The sequence below is a fragment of the Anguilla anguilla genome, chromosome 12, assembly GCF_013347855.1.
Source record: "Anguilla anguilla isolate fAngAng1 chromosome 12, fAngAng1.pri, whole genome shotgun sequence".
Classification (NCBI taxonomy): domain Eukaryota; kingdom Metazoa; phylum Chordata; class Actinopteri; order Anguilliformes; family Anguillidae; genus Anguilla; species Anguilla anguilla.
In genome coordinates, this window is record NC_049212.1 from 36,068,285 (window position 1) to 36,093,885 (window position 25,601).

Genomic DNA, 25,601 nt, shown 5'->3' on the forward strand with positions numbered 1-25,601 from the left:
CTGTCGGCGACTCCTATTGGACAAGGTTTCTCACATGACTTGAATACAATAAAAACACTGGCATGTTCTGCTTGAGGAAGGAAACCGACTGCCGGCAATTATAAACCCGTATGCACTGAAAATAGCATTGTTTGGGATTCAAGTTGTTTAAAAACACACAAACAAGGGAATAAAAAAACTACATGTTTACTGACATTGCATGCAAATCATGGCATACTGTGCGCTTCACCAGTTGCGCAAAATGCAAAATCCAGTTTAACTAACGGCGCTTATATAACTTGTTATAGCTGGTGTAGGGTAAATTAGAACGACAGGGAAATGCATAGGCTATATCTTCTGTCCTCGAGGATATCATTTTTTTGTGTCATAGGCGGCTGATCTAGGCTGCGTCTGTAACAACAGGGAGTAATTTCATATTCAGCAAAACGTTATATTCAACAATTAATTAACTGTAACAGAACGGTAATCAATAGACACTGCAGTCAGGTCTAGTTTGCGTTGTGCAAAATCAGATCTAGACATGTATCTGGAGGTTTTCTATGACATCGGGAAACGTTCTCTATGATCGCTTTAATCACTCTGCGTACGCATGCGCTTTATTCTAAATGTTTTATCTTTCCATTCAATGCTGTGTTCTGGCTACGATGAATAAGAGAAATACACAAACCGTTGTCATAACAACACTATTCCTCATATTAATGTATTTTATATTGTGCAAGAATAATAGTTATCCCTGTAAGGATTCACGTTGGGGAAGGCCTACTACTCTTAGGGAATGCTACCATCTACTGGAACCCAATGAAGGTATGTCCTCCAATCTTGTGCTGTGTAACAATTAACCAGTATGTAGATGATGGGGAGGGAAGAGCTGGTTGGAACATGACCTCCGTTTTTTGATACTGCGCAGCCCGTGGATGGCAGCAGCTCCCACATTAAACACAGGGTTGAATAAGAGACTGAAGGAAGAGTCTGTGACAGGTGTGCCGAAACTTATCCAAAAGGTGCCCGTGTTGGTGCGGAATTTTGACTTAGCCCAGCACTATGACGTCCGATTCAACTGCTCTTCAGTCACGACCTTGATAAATAGAATCAGGTCTTGGTGCTGGGCTATAAAATAAAACTAAAAACCTGCACCCACATCAGTGCTTCTCGGATAGGATCAGACACCGCTGGTCTACGCACTTCTTCAGGCTGAGCTTGGCCACATTCAGTCTAATGTAGTTTTTTGATTCAGACAAACCTGTTGCTTGCACTAGGCACAGTAACAGATTTTCCTGGCTCAAAGGGCTATTATTTTTCTAAATGTGCTCTTAACTGCCAACTCACTGTGCCAAGATGCAAGAACATTGAAAGAGTCATTAATATTGATATGGTTAAATCGATGGAAAAATAATCATCCTGCCACCCTCTTTCCCCCACTATCTCCCTATCTCCCACTATCTCCCTCTCTCTCTCTCTCTCACACACACACACACACACACACACAGGTGAGTCCACACAGGAAACAAACAGACGCCCCCGAATGGTTGCGTTGCCAGGGAGCACAGGCACAGACAGCAGGAACGATAGCAGATGACACAACAATGTGCATCAGTACCACTCAAACCTCCATACGGCTCTAATGCCAAACGAGCCCTCGGGAACACGGCTCACTGAAGCACCCCTACAGCACGCTGCACCTTTCATTTCTCTACTGCAGGGGTCTCCAATCCAGGGACCCCCCCCCCCACCCCACACCAAGGCTCAAAGGCATCCAGGGGAACCCCATTATAACTTTAAAAAAGGGTTCTATTTTAAAAGAAGGTTATACATTTGGAAATATTTTCCAAAAATCTATATAGTCATATCAAGTTTGGCCAGGGACCTCCCAACAGTACCTTCCAGGACCCCCAGGTAAAACACAGGCCCTAGTACGAGGCAGTGAGAGGCAGTGACCATGGTAACATTTGCAAACATCGTGCTGATGTTTCCAGTGAACAATGGAATGTTTTCAACACGAAATGGGTCATGACTCACACCAGCGGTACACTCGTGTAACTGCCACTTCGTTTTAAAGCAGTATTGAAACTCCTAAATTCTTAACATGTCGATGCTTTTATTCTTCACAGAAACCATTTCACTTAAGAATCCAACTCTTTGATTCGCTTAAACGTCAAAGGAGAGTTACCGTGAGACCTTGAAATATCGTGTCTTAATAGCTTTCCTTAGTATTTTCCCCCTATTTTCTCTGTAGCATATTGTGTGATCAAAGGTGTTCCAACAAGAAAATGAAGAGTTTTGAAATACAGAAAAGCAAGATGGTGTCTCTGCTGATCCCAATTTCACGAACAGCAGGGCTGTTCCCGGGAGACCCAATGTCCTGTAGGTTTGCGCTCCGACCCTAACGAAGAACACCTCGTTCGACAGCTTGGGATTGCGTTGAGCTGCTAATTAATGAATCAGGTGTGCCAAATTAGGGTCGAGATGAAAGCCTACAGATCGGACGGCAGATCTCCAGGAACAGGGGCTGGGGCAGCCCCAACCTCCCCACAGCGCCGTGAGTAACCACGGCACTAACAGCGCTGCCAGGGAAGATCGTGTGACTGAGTACCGGTCTTTTTATCAGGACCGGAAACCAATTTCACCAAAGCGAGGACATCCGTTGTCACCAGCCTCCGCGCACCATAATCAGCGAGAATCTCCTGAGATGAAGGACGTGTCACACAAAAGATGTTCCTACTTCCCTCAACGTTCACGAGGCACAGAGGCAATATCGCAGCCTAGAAGTATTCCTTTCATCATAGGTTTTCTTACGGAGTATTCGGCTCGTAAAAGGTAAGGACAATTGTGACCCTCCCAGTGTGTGAAGTTCTGTCCAGTTATTGACGAGGAAAAAAGAAACTAGAAGCTTCTCACAGAATTTAAACCTACTGATGCGTCTGTGAAATCTGGTAATCAATACCTTTACACCAAACTGAACCTTTATCATCAGGAGCAACCAACAGGCTAGCCACACAAGGGCTCAAAATGGCGACTTCACACACAGGTTAATAAGAATATTCTCTAAAACTACCCGTCCATTTAAAAACAAAACAATCCAACGCTGTTGTGAAGAAACTGGGTTAGCCACAGGCAGCATAAATAACCATGATCATTCATACCAGGCCTCAAATCGTTTCATTATAAAAGAGATTTTTTAAAATCCTTAACATCAGACCGTGTAGTAATTTGTTTTTACTGGTAGTCCTGAACTCCCAGCAGCATGTCACTGAAGTTCAAAGCAAATGTCTCCACACGCGCCAGGACCATTAACTGAAAGCCTTAAATCATTAACTGGCGTCTCCTGGGAGACGTTTGAGTTTCCATGACATTATGTGTAGCTGCCAACCAGAAACGAAAACAAACATTTTCAGCCTATTACCTAATAAATAAAAATAAATAAAAATCTGATAGTGTCACAATATAATTAGTGTGGGTCTTACTGCCGTTCGTCTTAACTCAAGCAGTAAACTGATTGGCAAACCACTTTTTGAATTTGCAACTGTAAGAGAACAGTACAGTTGGAAATTCAAAAAGTGGGTTCTAGTGAAGGAAATGGAATGGTATATCAGAGGGATGTGTTTGTATGTGCTGCACCACTCACTCCTTGGGTTAGCATGAGTGATGCAGAAAAAACAAACACATCCCTCTGATATATCATTAGATTTCTTACTCTAGAACCCACACAAGTATACTACAGGTGAGCTCGCACCAAAAAAAAGTAAAATCTCTCACTGTGGAAACCTTAAATACATTTTTTTTTATTTATACGACACATTAATAACGTCTGTGAAGGTAGCCAGAGTTTCCTGTAAAGGCAGCCACAGGGAGGCAAATTTTTTTTTTTCAGTTTTGTCCTAGTCCCTGGGCTTCTTGTCCTTGGACCGTGGGAAGAAACCCAAGTACCAAGGCGAAACACGGGAAGAACACACAAACTCCACGCAGGACATCCGGACCGGCCGCGACTCGAACCCGGAACCTCTCAAAAGGCATCAATGCGAACCGCTGCACCCAGGAGAAGAGTTACCGAATGGGGGAAAAAACTAGCCATTCCTAGTCTGTAAGTAGTGAACACCTTTAGAGATCCATCTGAAGAAATGACAGTCAAACGTAACTGAAACACATAATGGCTACTGCATGCGATTCTTCCCTGGGCTCACAGCTTATGTTAAGGAGACGGCTTCTGGCTACTCGTAACATCTGGCTCACTGGGTCTGTGGTCACTACAAAATAAAACAATAAAAAGGAATATAAATCAGGAGCAGTAAGACAAGAGATTATATAGAGAATTTTATTGGTTCAGCAGACTGGAAAAACTGACTGGGAAAGTTCATAAGCAATTTCTCTATGCACTGCTAATATTAAAAACAAATTTTTGTTCCCCCCGCCCCCCCCCCCCCCCCAATGTGGTCTTAGTCCATCTAAAACAGATACCAATACTGAAGTGTAAAATGTAACAAATACTTGATTTCTTTTTTTTTTCCTTCTCGTGCTTCTTCCTCATTTCAGGGTTCGAATTTTTTCTTCTTTCTTTTGTTTTTAGTTTCCCTCAGCAAAGCACCTCAGCACTGGGACGTACACAGGAACAAACGAACGGATGGAAATAAGCGAAATGACGCACAATCACACGTAAAAAAAAAAAAAAAAGAGAAAATGGTAAAACTGTTCATCTCGTTTCTTAGGAGAAATGGAGAGAGAGAGAGAGAGAGAGAGTGACAGAGAGAAAGGAGAAAACACTCGACAGATATTGCTTAAGGTCCATTGTTGAGCTTCACAGGTGTCGTTTTAAAGCTGATAGATAAAAGCTGTACAATCACCCCCCAGCCAGGAGAAAAGAAAGGACATAACAGACTATTTACATTTTTTTTTTATATCTCTACATAGTCAGCGCACATAACGATGTAAAACAATCCAACAAGTTATGATAATCAGTGTGTGTGTGCGCACGTGTGAGTGTGAGTGTGTCTGTGTGTCTGTGCAGGTGTATGTGTGTGTGTCTGCGTGTGTGTGCATGTCTATATGTGTGTGTGTGTGTGATGAAAGCTTCTGACAGTAGGGACAGCGAAATACAGCATCAGCAGATGCCCCCAGAGGAGTCCGATCCCTCACCCCCCCACCCCACCCCCCCCCTGCCCCATTGGCCCAGAGCACTGGAGGACGGATCGTGATAACGCCCCCTCCTCCTCCTCCTCCTCCTCCTCCTCCTCCGGCTCTCTCCGGCACCCTAAAATCCTCCACGCTCATCTTCTGTTCCCCCTGCCCGCCTTTCGCCGCACCTGTAGGGCAGAGCAGAGCGAAGAGGTCAGGCTGAGGGGCTCAGGGGAGTCCCCCGCCTGGTCTTCGGGGGGGGTCCCATCGCACCGAGGTCACGTACGCGTCTCTGCAGATGCCGGGACACTTCCAAAACCGTCCCGCAGGACGCTGAGACTCTTCAGTCAAACGCACTTCTAACCAGAACATACAATCGGGAGAGAGGAGCATTCTGGTACACATCAGTGAAAACAGACGTTTCTTTTAAAATGGTGAGTGAGCTACGGGAACTGTGCTGGTTTGTAAAGGGATAAAGTGTTTCACTGAAGTATTTGAGTACGACTTGCCGTAACTTTACTGACTCAGCCCATGCTTACTGTGTGAAGTTGACTTGATGTTCATGGCAATGAATAACTGCTGCTTAATGGGAATTGCATCTTATCAGCCCTGTGTTCTGTAGTTGTACCAGTGACCTTCAGTATGCATTTATAGTACATCGCTTTGGATAAAAGCATCTGTCAAATAAAATGTAATGTATCTGAGCTGGGTCTGGAACCCGTGGGGGGGGGGGGGGGGGGGGGGAAGGGGGGGGGGGCACACAGACTCACCTTTGGCGTGGTGTACTCCTCGTCCTCCTCCTGCTGCTCTTCCTCGGCCTCCTCCTCCTCGTCCTCCACGCTCTGCTGGGACGTCTCCACCTCGTCGGCCGACTCGTTCTCTTTGCTGGCCGCCGCTCTGGAGCGCCCCCCTCGGCTGAAACGGAGGCGGAGCAGGGGGGGGGTAAGGGTCCCGGGTTCGACAGCACCTGCATTCCCCTGCCTCCCCCTCCCCCCCACTGTCCTGTCCCAGGGGCCTGCCCCTCTTCTCCATGCCTGTGAGCCCCACTATTTTTTGGGGGGGTGGGGCGAGAGTTTGGGGGCTGTTTTTGTTGCCACGGTTGCGAGACAGCAGGGGAGCGCGTTGTTTTGGTCGGCTGGGATGAAGAGAGCAGTCACGGGCTCACAGGTGGCCTCTCTCCCCTCCCCTCTCATTCATATGCATGAGCACAGAGAGGCAGGCGAGCGTCAGCAAGAGCGCGATTGCTCCGCGTAGCTGGGGACCTTCGGGCTTTGGGCTTTGGTCTTTGGGCTTCATCTCGCTGAGCTAATTGCGCCCCTCTGTCTGGCGGCGAGGCTGGTGAGGGCCCCTGTTAGAAGCCTGCAGCTGCCCTGCCCCCTGCTACACATGAACTCTGCTCATTCCTGACGTGTGTGCAAACAGCTGACACGTCAACACACCGAGCGCAAACACCGTTCCTTCATGCTAAAGACCGCAGACACGCGTCCAACATGTAAACCGCTCTGTCGTGCTGCCAACATAAACAGGTAACCGTGATACAAAGCTAACACAAAGTGTTGTCACAATGTTACCGCTATGTTTTTCCAATGCTATAACATTGTCACTACATGGAAGCAACATTGTGAGAATGTTCCGTGTTAGCAGGGTAAGAAAACACACCCAGGCATAATGCCCCATTACAGGAAATCCTTCAGGAGGTCTCATTCTTCTGAAACACAATAAAGTTAAAATGGGCTTGTTGACACATTTGTTTCTAGCCCTTTGAAGAGTAGTTATTTTTTTGGAAAGTCAGTGTTCTAGAACTCCACTGCTTTCAGTTACCAGTAGTGACTGTGACATCAGCATTAGAACGTTCAGTTAAAAATGTTCCAATAGCAGCGCAGCAGCCTTTGCACTGGCAAAGGCTATAAATAAAAAATGTACATTTGCATGAACCGCATGTTACAGCAATTTGATCTGTGTCTGTGGTTGCATACAGGGAAGTATGATTCAGATGGCTCTGAATTAAGGATGCTGATGCTTTTTTTTAAATGGCAAATTTGCAAAATAGCAGAATGGATTTTTGGTAAGCCAATCAGAATTTCTCCAACACACACGCACACGCGCACACACAGACACGCACGCGCACACAGACGCGCACACACACATGCGCACACACGCACACACACACGCGCACACACACACACACGTGCACACACACACAGACACGCGCGCACATACACGCACACACACGCACGCGCACACACACAGACACGCGCGCACACACGCGCGCACACAGACACACGCGCACACACAGACACACACACACACACGCACACTTACGTGCTTTTCTTGGCTGGCTGTTGGGCAGATTTGGGCGGTCTCCCTCTCCTCTTCTGAGGCGTGGACTCGACGGATTCGTCTGTGGCCTCCGGAGCCTCTACCCTGTAGGAGCACCCAGGACGCGTTAGCCTGCGTCAGAACGACCTGCACCGGCGTTTCCCTCTCCGTCCACAAAGCGCGGGCCGGGGGGGGGTTATAAACGGAATCCCACTCACAGCGGGTAAAGGCACTCAACGCGAGGTGCTCATAGTGGGAGTGAACACAAGATAAATGGGTAAGTATCCCTAACACCAGGCCCGCGCTGAACCCCAGTGCCGCCTAATGACCTCACAGGGGACTGCGATGCTGAGGCGTTATTCCAGACAGCGGTAAGAATGGCGGGAGACGCTGTGTCTCTCTCTCTCTCTCTCTCTCGCTCTCTCTCCCTCCCCCTCCCTCTCCCTCTATCTTTCTCTGTCTCTCTCTCCCCCCCTCCCCCCCTCCCCCCTCCCTTTCTCTCTCTCTCAGATAACGAGCGGCAGCGTCGGCGGGCCGAGCAGAGAGGATGCTGGGCCGCGGCGAGCGTTTCATCAGCAGGGACGCGAGAGAGGGCTCGCCGAACACACTGTGCCAGTAATGAGCCGCACTTCAGCGGGGCGGGGGGGGCACTGCTGAGCCGCGCTTCAGCGGGGGGGGGGGGGCGGGGGCGGGGGGGCGGGGGGGGCACACAGGAGCCGCGCTTCAGCGGGGGGGGGGGGGGGGGGGGCGGGGGACACAGATGAGCCGGCTCCCTGCTCCTGGCGCACAGCGGCCAATCAGGGCCGCGTGAAACGGCACTTCAGCGGGCGGCGATAAACGAGCCAATCATTGCCCGGCATAATGGCGAGCCGTTTAACAGGAGGGCCGAACGCCCGGCTTAACGAGGAAAAGTCCCTTGATAGGAGGATGATGCAGACACGCCAGACCCTCAGAGTACAGAACAGAAGTGCAAAATGACCTCTCAGGGGGATAACGGGCGCTTCGCAGGGTCTGATTCAACTGGCTGCATAAGCGCCGCAGAGCATCTTTCAAAGGGGCTGATGGGAAATGGAGTCCTCAGCTCATCAAAAAAAAAACCTTCAATGTCTCTTTCTGTAGACTTCACTTCCCATGAGGCTCTCTGTGTGTTGTTTCTGGAAGCTCTGCATACTGCATACTCAAGTGAAGCTCACATCACTGCAGTCTAAACCCCTAGATCAGGGCCGCCCAACCCTGTTCCTGGAGATCTACCATCCTGTAGTTTTTCACTCCAACCCTAGCAAAGCACACCTCATTCAGCAGCTAGAGATCTTATTGAGCTGCTAATTAGCAGAATCAGGTGTGCCAAATTAGAGTGGAAGTGAAAAGCTACAGGATGGTAGATCTCCATGACAGGGCTGGGCAGTCCTGCTGTAGGTCTATGGGATGTAAGGAGGAGCCCGGATAGAAAGCAAAGCTTAAATCTGTCCCGGGGCGATGCCGTACCTCTGCTGTGACCGCCGGGGGGTCTTGGCCGGTCTCCCCACTTTGGGCTTCACCTCCGTGTTCTCGCTGTTGCGGTCTTCCTCCCCGTCCTCCTCCTCCTCCTCGGGCTCCTCCTCGGGGGGCGGCGGCGGGGCGGCCTTCTTGCGGCCCCGCCGGCCCTTGCTGGGCGTGTCCTCCTTGGGCGTGGCCGCTTTCGGGGGGCGTCCCCGGCGGGCCTTCTTGGGCGGGCTGTTCTGCTCGTCCTCCGTCTCCAGGGCGATGTCCGCCACGCGGCTCTCCTCGGCCCACGGCTCCTCGGGTTCGCCCCCCGCGCTGGCGTTGGCCGCCTTCTTCCGCCCCCGCTTGGGCTTGGGGTCCGCGCCCGAGTCGTCGTCCTGGCTGGGCGGGGGGGCTCGTTTCCTCCCGCGGGGCTTCTCGCTGTCCTGCTGGGGGGGTGGGGGGGAGAGGGGGGGTACAGTGAGTCCCTCTGACGATGGTCTTCATGACGATAATGACTCTATACCAGGGGTGTCTGCGGGCTTTTCTGGTTTCCTTTCAATCGGCTGTCAATTAAGGCGTGCGGATTCCTTAGCCAATCAGTGACTTAAATGAAACACGACTGTCGAGAACCCCCCAAAAACCAGCAGACACTGCAGCCCCTCCTGGACCGGAGTTTAACACCTGTGGTCTAGACTCTCACAGTGATGCAATAATGACTCCAGATTAATGACTCTACAGAAAACACAGTGATGCAATAAAGACTCTCCCTAGAAAACAGAGATGCACGCCAGTTAATTATTCATTATCATTATTATTTGATGACTTATTAAGCAATATCTGTAATGTTATTTGCTATATTATTTACATTTTACAGGCATGTACGAGTGTGTGCGCGCGTGTGTGTGTGCGTGTGTGTGTGTGTGTGTGTGTGTGTGTGTGTGCGCGTGCGCGTCTCTCTCCTCGTACCCTCAGCAGGTCAGAGTCGTCCCTCTTGTCTCCCTTCTTCCCGGGCATGGGGGAGCTCTTCATGATGGTGATGTCTTCGTTTTCGCTGTGGTCCCTCTCAGTGCTGTCCATCCTGAAAACCGTACATTTCACATTTCAACTGTCCTCTCCTTTTCTCTCTCCTCCTTTCTGCTCTCCTCCCCTGACCTCTCCTCTCCTTCTCTCCACTCTCCCCTCCTCTACGCTCTCCTCCCCTCTCTCTCTCTCTCCACCCTCTCTCTTTCTCTCTCCACCTCCCCTGTCCTCTGCTCTCTCCTTCTCTCCTCCCCTCCTCTCCCCAGACTCCGGAGTCCCTGCGGTGATGCTCACACCCACGCTCCCGGCAGAGCTGCAGCTGCGCCGCTCCCCACTGTGATGCGCCCGCCCGTCCAATCCGCACCGCAGGCTGGAGCCCCGCCTCCTCCGCTCCGCTCGCACCCCCTCCGGCACTTTCGCCCACCCCTAACTGATTAAGCGCAACCTCTTATTTCGCTTTCAGAACTCTTTTAAAGGTTCTTTGCTGCTGCTTGTTTGTTTAATGTAGTTTAACGCTCAGGGGGGTAGTTCTGTTCTTGTTTGTAGTACCTGGATTAGACGTTCACAAAGCCTAGCTGACAGGGCTGACTTGTTGCACACTGCCGTCCCCAGGGAACTACATTTCCCATCTGTAGGGAGTGACATCACATCTCTGATCTCTACTGCAGGTCCCTGTGGATGAGAGCGTCTGCTGAATGGCAGCGAGCGTTTCTCACCCAGCAGGGCACACGGAGCTGAAGAGGAGCCGGCACTAGCTGCATGTCCCACAGGGGGTAGGAGCTCCCACAGGCAGCTCTAAGCCGCCGCCCCCCCCCCCCGGCCACAGGGGACTGGCAGCAGCGCAGAGGTACTGATCTGGGATTACCGGGCCAGACCTGGGCCTGTGCTCAGCACCCTTCACTTCTGAGAGTCTCCAGGGACAGATTTTTTTCATGGCCGGGAACACAGGGATAACCCAGTGCTAGGTTTAAACGGTGTGTGAGTGTGTGTGTGTGTATGTGTGTGTGTGTGTGTGGGGCAGCCCAATGTTAGTTTCGAATTACAGTAGCGTTTGTACCACCGGCCACGAGGCGACACAGGAAGCCTATCCATACTGCAGGGAGCCAGTGATAAGCATTGAACGACGGCAGTCCCAGCTCTGTCCTACAGGAGGCAGTGATGAGCAGAGAGCGCCGCAGGACCTTCAGTGCTGTCCTGTGCACCAGTGGGCGGGTCCCTGTGCACCAGTGGGCGGGGCCCTGCGTCACCAGCATCCACACAGGGCCTCTCACAAAGCCGCCGGCCCACTCCGTCCTGAGCAGGGGAGCTGTTTAACGAGCCCACGCGGAACGCGTCTCAACTGAGCGCGCTCAGAGGTGCGCCCGACGCCTCACTGTGACAGGTACCGCAAAAAGCCGAAAAACAGAGCCATTACCTCCCACTGACTTCCTGCTTAATTCCCTCAACACAAACACCACCACTTCTGCTGTACTTTGTCTTTTTCCCAAATTCAATTTAATACCTCAAATACAGTCAATGTTTATTAGCCTACTTGACTTATTAAGATAAGCTGGATTAAAAACAGAAAGAGAAACGGATTCTCTGACCCACGGTGCAAAGCGATAACCCCCCCAGTGTACACCCACTGTGGCGATAACACACTCATCTTCCAACGGTTTTCCAACCAGCAGTCAGAAGATTACCCCAAATAATCACCTTTTTTCCATAAATAGTACGCCACAGAAAAATCAGCTTTCTCTGAAACTCGGTTTCTGAGACTGAAATAAAGTGACATTTTTCACTCAAATGCGTCAATCACACGCTTAATGAGTCACCGCCGGTACAAATATCATTTTTCGTTTATCCGCGAGCGTTCATCATCTGCCGGGCAACGACTCCAATTAAAAACACTAATGAAGCCAAACGCATACAAATCACCAGAGTGACTGTTCAGCTAAGGATGACTAACGGAGAAACTTGTCAGAAAACGGCTATAGAAAGCAATTAGTGTTCCACTTCCACTTTGCAGAAGAAGCGCACTATTTGAGGATCGCAAGCTGGACCCTAAACTCACAGGAACTTTCTCACATAGCGCTGAGTGACATGCCTGTATCTGATTAGGCCAGCCGTCACTGCTCCCTTACCACGGAGACAGGAGGAGACGCATGTCTAAGACCGCTCTCTACGGTGCCATACTTGGGAGACGATGTCACAAGCTCCAGAACTTTCCGGAAATATGACAGTGATGAACCTCATACACCCACAGCTGACAGCTTCCAGCCAGCAGACACCACCACCTCCCCCATCCAGCCCCTCACTGCTCAGACACTTCAGCAAGTGTGCGATCAGCTTTTATTGCTTTAAGCAAAGTCATTCATTAAAACTATACATACATTTCCACATACAGTAAATATAATTACAGAATAATAATAGTAATAACATGCTTAACTGAAAACAAACAGGACTATGAGCAGAAATGCCACAGCCACATTCATTACCACACTGTCATAAGAGTAATAATAAGTCTACTATTCTAATACGTTCATGCATTGTCATAATGAGCAGCAGGCCGGTGCAGTGCGTTGTGGGACGGGTACTGACCTGGCCTTGCTGCGTCCGGGCGAGCTGGGGTTGGAGTTGCTGCTGGCGTTGCTGATGGTCTCCATTCGGGACGACTTGGTCTGCAGCTGCTTGCCCGCGGTGGAGAGGGGCTTGTTCACGGCCCCCAGGACGTTGGCAGCTTTGGGCTGAGGGGGGGGGGAAGGGGGGAGGGGGGGGGGGCAGAGAGTATGGCACCGACCCCCACGCCAAAGACGGCTCGTTAATAAGCAACAGAGCAGCACACTCCAAACGAAACCAAATCGCCACTAAAATTAATCCAATCTGCTGGGGCAGCAGTGTGGAATTCGCACAACATTCACAGAAACGCTGGGTCTACAATCTCCAGCGCACTCAAAAGACCGTGGAATAGCAAAAATCCTCCTACCTTTCCCGGAGTGAAGAAGGATTTCATTTCTGGAGGGAGATAATTTTTCGTATTGCTGAAATTCTGCAAGGTAGAATAATTTTTTTTTTTTTTTAAAAGAACATTCGTTGACCTATCGGGCTGAGCTGTAATTTTAAACGAAGGCTCCACTCACTGTGGACTCCCACACAAAGGAAAAAAACACCATGCTGGCAGAAAGGTACCATGAACCCTGCATACAAATTCACTCTGATCTGCACAGTTCATCCCTCATTACCTCCACCGATATGTGTGTGTCTAGCACCTGTCATATCACCTGTACACCTTTCCCCCAGGTACTCACACATATTACACCGACTGCCTCAGACTCTTATTGAAGTTAAATTCATCGCTGAAATTCCACAGCAATGCGAAATTTATTAGCAACTCTGCCATACGCAATCCAAGTGGATCAGGAGAAGGCCAGAAAAATGCTTCCACTAACACTGTCACTTCGATTTTGTGACACGTTTGATTTTCCTGGTGACGGACAGCGTGGGCTATCCCATCAGGCCTTGCGGGTGCACGCACCTTGTCGGGCTGGGTGAAGTAGCGGGCGGGCAGGACGGGGTCCTTGGGGGACTCCAGGCTGTACGTGGTGCTCTTGGATATGATGATGTTCATGGCCACGTCGCACACCGTGTACAGCTTCTGTGAGGGTGGAATCACGAGGGCACGCGTTCAAAATACAACAGCGGCGGGTCAAAAACGACCGGGTCGATACTGCATTACGCCACAGTTACATAAAGCAGAGCCCCCCTCTGTCAGCCGCCGATCGATGGGAAGGACACAGGAGGCGGGAGGGAGGGAGACGCCGCGGCTGCGTCTGCTCTCTGAAGGGCAAGCCCAAGGTCATTCACAGGCGCGCTCACAGGCGCCTTCACGGGCGAAGGCGCCGCCGCCGCCGCAGGCGCGTACCTCGTTTATCTTGGGGTCGTTGGGCAATTGGCCGTCCTTCGTCTGCTTTATGTTCTCCACCATTTTCCGAATGAACGCGTGGCTGTTGTTCTCATTCTTCGCCATCAGGATCTCTAAAACGAACCATAAGGACCTGGGGGGGGAGAGGCGGAGGGTAAGTATCACAGCTGCAGAGAGCACAGTCACAGCTGCAGAGAGCGCAGTGACCGCTGCAGAGAGCACAGTCACAGCAGACTGCGCTGCTGAACGAGCTGTACGCTGAGATACGCCTCCCTTCTGTTCACACACAGCTCTTACCTGCACACTAGCATCGGCGGCGTTAGCGTAGCGAGAAATGCCATCAAAAGCCTTTACGTTTAAAAAGCTGACCAATGCACCGCCCGGCAATACACAGCTAAGACCCGATTTACAACCCACCATTAAAAACCTCAGTCGCTCTTCTTAAAATAACCGGTTTGAAAAGTCATGGCCGTCACTATGGCGACTGAACCTATCAACTGGTTTCTAGAAATGATTGAAAATGATTGGTTACGCTGAATCTGTGCAACACTGAAGTGATTATAGAAGGTTCTTGCCGGGCCATACTGGCCAATGGCGATGTCAATATCGGCCATATTTTTATATTATAGCACAAAGGCAAACTACATATACTGTCCACATATACTGAAGACGTTTCTGACCTTGCTTACTTTTAGAATGCGTAACCAGGCACTGCAGATTTAGAAAACAGTGTGTAGTCTTGGGAAAACATGTTTCTGTTCTCTTTCTCTTCTCAATGTTTGATACTAGCTGAACAAGATTCTTACAGCAAAAATATCCCAAAAGCATTTCAAGAACACCACCAGGTTACATCATCACCTCAAGCCACAATTTTAGCATCAGTCCAACACAGATGAGTTCATCCCAGCCGGCACTGAGACAACCACACATCCCTAACGCTGAGCAGCATTAACAGGATCACTCACACACTGAGAATACCCTAACATTACTACACATCCCCAACACTGAGCAGGGCTAACAGGCTCACTCACTAACATTACTACACATCCCCAACACTGAGCAGGGCTAACAGGCTCACTCACTAACATTACTACACATCGCTAACGCTCAGCAGCGCTAACAGGCTCACTCACTCCTTGATGTCCTTCAGCTGCTCGATGTCCTGAACTTTGACGTAGTCTGGGTCGTGCACCAGCAGGTGGATGGTGTACGGCACCACGTATTCCGGAAGCAGAGAGAAGAGCTTTTCTGCAAGAATAAAAAAATAATAACATTTTTTTTTTAATAAAAAGAAACACATGAACAAAAGCAAGCTGCTCTTGTGGGAGGGGAAGACGCAGAGCTCGACGGCGTGACTGGGGTTACTGTGAAGGCTTGACTGCCGAGGACAGATATTCACTGATAATGGCATGCATTGACCAGGAGGTGAAGGACATTTCAGAGGCAGAAGGATATAGGAAGAGGTGAATGAGGAGGCAGGAGGATGAGGAGGAGGTGGATGAGGAGGAGGTGAATGAGGACATAGGAGGAGGAGGTGAATGAGGAGGCAGGAGGATGAGGAGGAGGCGAATGAGGACATAGGAGGAGGTGAATGAGGAGGCAGGAGGATGAGGAGGAGGTGGATGAGGAGGAGGTGAATGAGGACATAGGAGGAGAAGGTGAATGAGGAGGCAGGAGGATGAGGAGGAGGCGAATGAGGACATAGGAGGAGGTGAATGAGGAGGCAGGAGGATGAGGAGGAGGTGAATGAGGAGGCAGGAGGATGAGGTGAATGAGGACATAGGAGGAGGTGAATGAGGAGGCAGGAGGATGAGGAGGAGGTGAATGAGGAGGCAGGAGGATGAGGTGAATGAGGACATAGGAGGAGGAGGTGAATGAGGAGGCAGGAGGATGAGAGGGTGAATGAGGATGAAGAGGGAAAGATACAGGTATCCAATGATGCAACAGGCAATGGGCGTTTATTCACACGTTCATCTGCTCTACTGAAGCCAACATGATGCTCTTCATAACACTGAAGGACATTCACGTGTGTCACTTCTCCTGATCTTTATCATGAAGAGACAGAGGGTGTGGCAGGATGAGGACTGAAGGAGAGAGGAGGAGGAGGAAGCAGGAGGCGTGTGAGGATGAGGAGCAGAGCAGACAGGAGGCGTGTGAGGATGAGGAGCAGAGCAGACAGGAGGCGTGTGAGGATGAGGAGCAGAGCAGACAGGAGGCGTGTGAGGATGAGGAGCAGAGCAGACGGGAGGCATGTGAGGATGAGGAGCAGAGCAGACAGGAGGAGTATGGGGATGAGGAGTAGAGCAGACAGGAGGCATGTGAGAATGAGGAGCAGAAAGCAGGGGCCGTGTGAGGATGAGGAGCAGAAAGCAGGAGGCGTGTGAGGATGAGGAGCAGAGCAGACGGGGCGCATGTGAGGATGAGGAGCAGAAAGCAGGGGCCGTGTGAGGATGAAGAGCAGAAAGCAGGAGGCATGTGAGGATGAGGAGCAGAGCAGACAGGAGGCGTGTGAGGATGAGGAGCAGAGCAGACAGGAGGCGTGTGAGGATGAGGAGCAGAGCAGACGGGACGCGTGTGAGGATGAGGGGCAGAGCAGACGGGGCGGGGCAGGCTCACCGCTGACAGCAGCGTGCTGCTTCAGGTACTCCCGGCGGATGTGGATGTTCTTGACCAGGCACTGGCGCGCGTGGGCCCGCCGCTCCTTCATGGGGTCCTTGGCGCACAGGGCGAAGATGGCCAGGTACTCCAGCGGCAGCCGCAGCCGGCACAGGCCCTTGTGCAGCTTCTGGGCGAAGGCCTGCCGCACCTGGTAGCACTCGTCCTGCGTGCGAGGAGAGCCTCCGCATCAACACTGCTGTAGCCTTAACACTGCTGTAGCATGAACACTGCCGTAGCCTTAACACTGCCATAGCATTAACACTGTCATAGCCTTAATACTGCTGTAGCATTAACACTGCCGTAGTCTTAACACTGCCGTAGCATTAACATTGCCATAGCATTAACACTGCCACAGCCTTAACACTGCCGTAGCCTTAACACTGCCGTAGCATTAACACTGCCGTAGCATTAACACTGCAGTAGCATTAACACTGCCGTAGCCTTAACACTGCCGTAGCATTAACACTGCCGTAGCATTAACACTGCCGTAGCCTTAACACTGCCGTAGCCTTAACACTGCCGTAGCCTTAACACTGCCATAGCCTTAACACTGCCGTAGCCTTAACACTGCCGTAGCATTAACACTGCCGTAGCATTAACACTGCAGTAGCCTTAACACTGCCACAGCCTTAACACTGCCATAGCATTAACACTGCCGTAGCCTTAACTCTGCCGTAGCCTTAACACTGCTGTAGCATTAATACTGCTGTAGCCTGAACACTGCCACAGCCTTAACACTGCCGTAGCCTGAACACTGCCGTAGCCTTAACACTGCCGTAGCCTCAGCGGTACGGCTAACGCCAGCGCTAATTGGTCAAACCCGGGCTGTACTCATAAAAGCACTCATACACCAGCCTGAGCGGTACGGCTAGCATCAGTGCTAACTAGCCAAACCGCATAATGCACTCATACACCAGCCTCAGCGGTACGGCTAGCATCAGTGCTAACTAGCCAAACCTCATAATGCACTCGTACACCAGCCTCAGCGGTACGGCTAGCTTCAGCGCTAACCATCCAAACCCTGCCTGCACTCATAAAAGCACACAAGGTGATAAGATCCAGATGGTCAGGAAATTAGGTTTGCAATAGAGTTCCATTATGTAAACACTAAAGCACCGCTCTTTAAATGTACCGACGATTTATTTCAATAAATACTGATTAGATGGGAGCACATCTCCAGCCAACTGATGTCCATGTCCAGGCACCACTGACTGGCTTAAAGGCCACAAGACTTCGGGCAGTAATTCTATAAATTCTATACTGAACATGGAGAATGAGCGTATGCTTCCTTTGATTCAGAAAAGCAGTCATTAGTCCCCTTTTTTTGAACAAAGTTGCTAGCATGCTAGGTTTTTTTATAATGCTACCATTTTTATAATACATCACAAATGCTCTCAGGTAAGGTTGGGTTTACTCTCTTCGGGTGATGCTCATCTACTTTTATGTGAGTAAAGTGTCAGTTAAAAAACTGTATTTACAACTGCGTAAATGCGTACTTAAACTATGCGCTTGTAATTTTTTTCATTAGAAAATTTCATGGATTTGAAATTTACACATTAATCTGTTTATGCCAAAATCGCTGGCTTTTATTATAGCCCAGCACCAACACTGTTTCTACTAATCAAGGTCTTGGTTGAAAACAGTGATTAGTTAATTAGTGTCGCAGTGCTGGGCTAAAACAAAAACCTGCACCCACACCGGCCCTTTTTGGATAAGACTGAACAGCCCCTGCCATAATCAATGCAGTGGTACAACAGCAAAGCTCTTAATTCTGAAAGACATCCAGCGGTGGCAATTTTCCAGGACTGGCTGAAGCCCAGTGGAAAGGAGGTAAAATATGAGAGAGAGAAAGAGTGTGAGTACAAAGGAAAGGAGGTGAAATGAGAGAGAAAGTATGTAGAGAGGAAAGGAGGTATATGAGAGATAGATAGATTAGAGAGGAAAGGAGATAAAATATGAGAGAGGGGGTGAGTGAGAGAGAGAGAGAGCGCAGAGAGGAAAGGAGGTAAAACATGACAGAGAGAGTGAGAAAGAGAAAGAGAGAGAGAGTGGAGAAAGAGAGAGACAGACAGAGAGAGAGAGATTAAGACAGAGACAGAGAGAGAAAGAGAGAGAGAGAGAGAGACAGAGAAAGAGAGAGAGAGAGAGAGAGACAGAGACAGAGACAGAGAGAGAGGGAGACAGACAGAGACAGAGAGAGGGTGGAGAGGCGCTCTCTTACGTTAATGACCAGGGCGCAGAGCTGTACTGCTCCAGGGTGATGATTTCGTGATAGCAGGGCTCCTGGCCAGCTTCAACACCGCAACACCCCGCGGCCAGCCTGAGCCGCGACATATCCGGCTTCCTGGGGGGTGGGGGGGGGGGGGGGGGGGGGGGGGGGGGGGGGGGGGGGGGGGGGGGGGGGGGGGGGGGGGGGGGGGGGGGGGGGGGGGGGGGTTACGCTCAGCGATGGCGGTGTTTAACATAATTCATAATTAAACTCTTTATTACCCCTTAAACTGCTCTTCTTCTGGCACCACTACATGACACGACAATAAAGACTTTGAAATTAGCACAGAGATAAGAGAGGGAGAGACAGACTGAAGATATATAAGTAAATAAATCAAACGTATTTCATTAAGAGCAGGGGAGGTGGAAAGAGTGGGAGAGAAAGAGGCAGGGACAGACTATTCCAGTGCTACCCCTCTCACACGCTGGACAGTACGTCTATAAGGGCTGTTTGGGCTGGATTTCCATCGCCATAGGAGGAGGACTCTGACAGCCATACTGTTCATGTTGACAGACGCTCTGCATGTGTGCATTGTGTGCGTGTGTGTATGTGCGTGTGCGCGCATGTGAGTGTGTGTGTGTGTGTGTGCGCGCGGAAGTTAGCGATAGCGTTCTAGTCTTTTCTATAGCAGGATCACTTCCTTCAATCTTACCATTAATCTCTCGAATCACTGCCAGTTTTTAACTCTGCAGCGAGCACACAATGAGAGCGCGCTGTGTGTGACCCGTTTCCTGTTCCTGTGTGAAGCGTTACACCCGCGAACCTCACGTCCCAGCAGGCTGCCGAATCTCTCAGCTCAGCCGGGGGGCATGGGGGGGGGGGGGGGGGGGGGGGGGGGGGGCTTAATAACGAGAGAGACACAGGCCCAAATACACAGAAAACTGACGTCCCCAGAAAAGGCCATGGACACTATGCGGCCGGGCGGGGTCTCACTGCTGTTATCAAACAGGACGTTACCCCATCTTCCCCTGCTCCGTCAGGTCCCCGTCGCTGTTGAGGATGGCCGTCAGCATCCTGAGCGTGGAGTTGCCAGACTTGCTCAGGTTGTTCTTCACCCCCAGCAGCCATCGAACCATCAGCTTGATGCCCTGGATCTGGCGGGCGGGCAGAGGCGGGGTGAGACAGGGGCGCTGGCGGAGGAGACGCTCAGAGAACACGTCTCACTGCAGCCTCTCCCATCACATTACAGTGGCTTTCCATACATGCATCAGACATTTAGACACATTTAGACACAAAATGTCCGCACTCCAGACATAAATCCGGATGAGACAAAGCAGGTGGCCTGGAACAAACCTTCGCCAGAGTTTCCGGGGACACCTCGTCATCTGGAACCCACAGCTTGGTCGTCTTCTTACCAGGAACCTACAGAAAGGCAATATGAAATCCCCGACACATCCAAGCTAAAATTTAGCCAACACCGTCAAGCTCTCTCTCAAATCAATGGTCCCCAATCCCACTTCTTTATTCCATTCAGTTCGACTGACCTCTTTATACAGTGCCCTAGAAAAGCCTTCCTAAAAGACAACAAGCAGTGTGCAAGCAAAACCTTTTTTTTTTTTTTTTTAAAGAAAAGCTTAGAGAAGCACCTAAGCACATTCAGCTGATTCAGGGACAGTTAAAGCAGATTCAGGGGCAGGTGAAGCTGATTCAGGGACAGATAAAACCGATTCAGGGGCAGGGAAAGCTGATTCAGGGACAGTTAAAGCTGATTCAGGGACATTTGAAGCTGATTCAGGGGCAGGGAAAGCAGATTCAGGGGCAGGTGAAGCTGATTCAGGGGCAGAAGAGAAGGCCTCTATTGGAAGCCTACCCGGTCGTTCATGAGCAGGTCCTTGACGATGAAGTTGGCCACCAGGGACTTGAGCGGGCCAGCGAACTGCTCGGGCGCCAGCATGGCCAGGTGACCCAGCGTGGTCAGGGGGGTGATGAGCTGCTCCGGGCTGGCCGGGTCCAAACCCTTATGGAGAGGCTAGGGAAGGGGAGGACGAACATCAGAACACACGCGTGTCATACGTACTGTGTCTGTGTGTGTGTGTGTGTCTCAGCATGTGTGTGAGAGAAAGAGTGTGTATGTGTGTGTATGAGTGCGAATGTGTGTGTGTGTTTGTGTTTGCATGTGTGTGTATGTGAGAGTGTGTATATGAGTGCGAATGTGTGTGTGTGTGTGAGTGTGAACTCACCTCAAAAATCTGTGCGAACTGCGTGTCTCTGTTGGTGAACATGGCGTGGATGCAGTGGATGGCGTACTTGGCCTGGCGAGGCGGGCCCTTCTTTGCCTTATGCTGCAGTACTGGCAGCAGGACACTAGAGGGCGCACGGAGGAAAACAGAGGCACGCTGACCTTCACCACAATCAGCAGAAGACTGCAGGCTTCTGCAGCCACACAGCTAAAGCTCAGCAGGGCAGGACCCGGCCAGCACTCAGACAGAAGACAAATTTAGGATCCCGCAAAAAGTGGTCTTAGTGACCAAGCAGGGAAACATTTTGTTTTGGACTGAGAAAATCCAGTCCGTCAGTGCAGCAAAAGTAAACAGGAGGTTGAATGTTTTGCCTCATGTCTTGACTCACTGTGGTCAAAACCAAGCCTGGCAAGTGTTCTGGTTAAACCGATAAACTCGTACAGCCTGGGCCCCTAATCATCTACCTTACATTTAATGGGCTATGCAATCCCATTCTATTACCACCAGTCTTATTTCCCCAAGGTTGCCGCCATCCAAGAGAAACAAATTCTCTCTTTCGACCTTCCTGGCTCAATAGGCACAATGCGCAAACTTCACTAATGGCCCGTGGATTGCGGTTGCTTTTCGATCCCTCTTGAATCGAAGCGAGTTAAGAAAAAGAAAAGAAAGAAAAAAGAAAACGGGAATGAGATAAAAGCTTTCGCCCCCATTCACAAAAACCATAAATTCTCCCGACAAAGGAGCTCCAGGCGGCTCAGAGCTGCCGGACGACCGAGCCTTTCATCCGGAGCGCACCTTACAGGACGCGGGATAAATCACCCCACCCCGCCCCGCCCACCCCCCCCCCCCTCCCCATGCCTCAGCCCCCCCCCACGCGGTCAGTGTCGGCCCCGCACTCACGTCTTGATGTGCGGGAAGCTCTCCTCCATCTTGCTGCCCGTGTTCTTGAAGATCTGCAGGGCGGCCTCCGCCACCTTCTCGTCGTCCATCTTCAGGCAGCCCAGCAGCGACTCGAAGGTCTCGGCCGAGTGGAAGGACACGGGGTGGGTGAAGGACAGGACCTGGGGCGGGGTGGGGGGGGGATTAGGGAAGGGGGGTCCGGTCACTTCCACCCAGCAGACACACAAACGTGTGCTTGGATCATACGGCTTCCAGCCCAGGCCTCCTAGCACTCCACCGTCTAACTGCATCGCCGTGTCTGACACAGGAGCCCTGCTGGACCACGTCTAACCGTGATAAACACCTGCAGCCATTTCTTTTTGTGAAGATCAAACATTTGGCAGACAGTAAAATACAATACGAATAAAACACATAATGTAGAGAGAGAGGAAGAGAGAGAGAGAGAGAGAGAGAGAGAGGGAGAGAGAGAGAGAGAGAGGGAGAGAGAGAGAGAGAGAGAGAGAGAGAGAGAGAGAGAGATACACTCTTTGTTCAGTAAACTTGGAGTAGCCCATGCCCGACTGGTCGAGTTTTAAATTTGCTCTCACAGAAGCCCAGCACTCACTCTACACTGCAGATGTGAGTCAGTCAGACACAAGTCAGAGCAGGGCCGTAATGAGAAGGAGGAAAAAAAATGAGCACAGCTAATCCACACCGCAGAGCCTCCTGAATAATTTCTCTTAAAACGAGGACTTTGAACGTGCGAATCTCCCTTTGGGCCAAAGGGCGCCAAACCCTCTTCACCGAGCACCCTTCCGCTGACTCCCGCTCAATTTCACAGGCCAGAGGACGCCATCGATCGCCGGACCCTTCTGCGTAACGTACGGGCTTTTCATTGACTAACCGATGTACCCACCGACCGCTCGCAGCACAGCTAACAGCACAGCTAACAGCACAGCTAACAGCGCAGCCAGCTTAGCTCGAGCGCTGAGCGTTCCAGCGGCTTCTATGTCACGACTTGGCGCATTCCGTAGAGCGGTGGGTAGGAGGAGTGTATCCACACTCGAGATACGTCAAGTCACGGCCCTTGAAGGCTGTGCCATCGACTTCCGGTCAAAGTAAATACGCCCACCCGTCTCCTCAGCTCTCTTCAGCAATATTCACTCAGGTCAGGTGACCGCTTTTTGTGCCCAGTTTTCTTTTTTTTCCAGCATTAGCGCCTGGGCTAGCATTTAGGGGCCACCAGCACCAGTTTCCAAATCCTGCTTCAGGGGTCTACTGTACCTTGAGAAGCTCCAGGCCAGCTCGGATGGCCTGGTCAGTGGGCACGCCCTCGTCATCGTCGTCCGCTGTGCCGTCTATGGACTTGTTCACCTGTTTGATCAGGGCACTGGGGAGGGAGGGGGGGGGGGAAGAGGAAAAACCTGGTGAGTTCTAATGGGAGCCAACTCCTCCCAAAAATCTATTTCCACATAAAGAGATAAATAGCTCATACTATTTTGGGTAAGACCCTGGGGGATGTTCTTTATATTGCTAACAGGGTAGGGTAGCCATACACTCTACAAAAGAAATCGTAGCGTCTGGGAAGGTTAGTTGAGGAGAAGAGGAAAAGCGGAGCAAGGGGAGCAAAGGCAGTGTAGATTAAATGATCCAGAATGCGAAGATCGCCCCCTTGGTGTGGGAGGTACACATGACAGGACAGTGTGACGGCGCAGGTGATTGGCCGAGGCCCCTCACCTGATGGACTCTGTGTCAATGTGGACCGGGGCGATTCTCTCAAGCAGGAACTTCACCATCTCCAGGAAGGGGTTGCTAGGCTGCTTGGGGCTTCCCAATTTTTTTGTGATCTCTCTCTGCAGGCGGCGTGGGGCGGGGGAGGGGGAAAATCATACTGAATCATTCACAAAACATTACACAGTAGGAAAATTTATCTTGCCAACATAGATTTTTATCATTTTTTCCCCTCCATCTAATCCTAGTGTCCAGCTGGAAGGAGAACTCCAGCAGTGGTGATGAGTACTGACTCATATTCACTGAGGGACTCTGAGAGCAGCAGTTCAGCCAGTGAGACGGTTTAAATATGGACGGCTGGGGGCGTCTCGGCGAGGGATGAGCTAATGCTCTCACCACACATCCCTCCGCTTGCTTGCAGGAGCAGGCGGGGCTGACTAGCGTCTCCAGCTGTTTCCGGATCTTCTCGTCCTCCTCCAGAACCTGGGCCAGCTTCTTCACAAAGTCCTGGGCTTTGCCAGGGTCTGGTAGGTTTCCTGTTCAAACACAGAGGTTGGATTCATGCACACGTTTGGCCGCCAATCAAAAATTCAAATTAACTGCCATTAACTGCCAAAGAACCTTTTGAGCAAGAAACGTACTTGTGATGACCATGACTTTGGAGAACACTGCCTTGCTGCAGGCCTCGGACTGAAAAACAAAACGTCAGACAGTGAACATTATTATTTTTCAAATCATACTGAACTACGTTTGATAAACAGAAACATTATCTCTGCCTCTCCTTTCCGCGAAGGAGCAGATGTGAGGTGCAACGGCACGACGAAAAAATAAAATAAACTAAAAAACGAAAGCGAAAGCAGCCGGCTCACTTTCGGCTGCTTGACGAGATCCAGCAGGTCTTTGACGTGGTGTCTCAACATGTTCTGGCATTTCCACATTTCATTCAGAGCTCTGAAAAGGGAAAAAAAAAACTTTGAGGAGGAGCAGGAGGGAGCAGAGGCACATCCGTCACCGATGACAACTAGTAACGCGGTAACCGGTAAGGTGCTGGGGGAGTGGCCAGGATGATGATGTCACAGTAGCCCCAGGGGACCCTGGCTGACTCAACCCCCACTCTACACAGGCTAGGCAAGGTCAACGTAGCGTTCTGCTACGCTAGGCTCCCAACCACAGTCACAGGCTGTTATCCACAGCACTGCAGTTCCCTAGGGATACGTGCACCTGCTCCACGACAACTATGGAAGCCATAACCCAGCCTCAGACGAGCCATGTCTGTGGGGCTCAGCCTACACTCCCGCAAGCAGCTCAGTCTGGATGGATAAGATTCAGGTGAAAGGACAGTCACAAGGTCCACTCAGGTTTACTCACTTGACTGTATTAGCTTCTAACATTGCATGCATTGTAGTAATACAGTCACGTGCGGAACTCAGGGGAAGTCCATAGCATTAAGGCCTAACCATTCATACAGGCAGTGACATGGTCACATGACAAACTCAGGTCTTACTCACTTCACAGCGTTAAGGTCTAGCGTTGCATACAGGTAATACAGACACTTCATCCTCTCCATGGTCTCCAGGTTGTGGGGCACCATGTACTGGGCAAAGATGCGCTCCACAAGCAACCTGTAGAGGGACAGAGGGACAGACAGACAGACAGACAGTTAGCCATTCATGTGTGGTCCTCCACACAAAGACCACCACACCTCTACTCATCCAGAAGCAGACAGGCGTCAGGTTTCAGCCTCCGACAGCTACTTCAACACGAGCCTGAACGCAAGCCCGTCTGCAAATTAACTGCTCTTTTCCGCTCGTTTGGCCCTGAACGTTTCCAAACTGCGCTGAAATTAGCCGTGCTAGCCGGGGAGCAGAGGCTGACGATCAGAAACACATCGGAGCGGAACATTTCCCTCGTTAACGAGGACCCCGGGGCGCGGGGCGAGCCAGAGGAGGTGCAGAGGGCAAACGAAAGCACAGAGACCCCTCCGTGTGTGTGTGTGTGTGTGTGTGTGTGTGTGTGTGTGTGTGTGTGTGTGTGTACGGGTGTTTACCCGCCTTCAGGGCGTTAAGTGCTGCAG

At 50.8% G+C, this 25,601-nt stretch overlaps 1 protein-coding gene across 1 annotated transcript in view; it reads right to left on the reverse strand.

Moving 5' to 3' along the window:
• Positions 1-5,156: 5,156 nt before the first annotated feature.
• The window catches only part of pds5b (PDS5 cohesin associated factor B), a 48,659-nt gene continuing 28,214 nt past the window's right edge, over positions 5,157-25,601 (reverse strand). The window contains 24 exon segments of the mRNA XM_035383901.1: positions 5,157-5,294; positions 5,877-6,021; positions 7,429-7,530; positions 8,911-9,335; positions 9,856-9,967; positions 12,490-12,635; positions 12,875-12,937; positions 13,424-13,543; positions 13,811-13,943; positions 14,944-15,058; positions 16,427-16,631; positions 18,690-18,712; positions 18,715-18,812; positions 19,695-19,831; positions 20,031-20,099; positions 20,548-20,706; positions 20,918-21,041; positions 21,818-21,978; positions 23,081-23,186; positions 23,534-23,649; positions 23,924-24,063; positions 24,169-24,217; positions 24,397-24,478; positions 25,036-25,149. Of these exon segments, the coding sequence (XP_035239792.1) occupies positions 5,259-5,294; positions 5,877-6,021; positions 7,429-7,530; positions 8,911-9,335; positions 9,856-9,967; positions 12,490-12,635; positions 12,875-12,937; positions 13,424-13,543; positions 13,811-13,943; positions 14,944-15,058; positions 16,427-16,631; positions 18,690-18,712; positions 18,715-18,812; positions 19,695-19,831; positions 20,031-20,099; positions 20,548-20,706; positions 20,918-21,041; positions 21,818-21,978; positions 23,081-23,186; positions 23,534-23,649; positions 23,924-24,063; positions 24,169-24,217; positions 24,397-24,478; positions 25,036-25,149 (2,980 nt within the window). The 3' untranslated portion in view covers positions 5,157-5,258.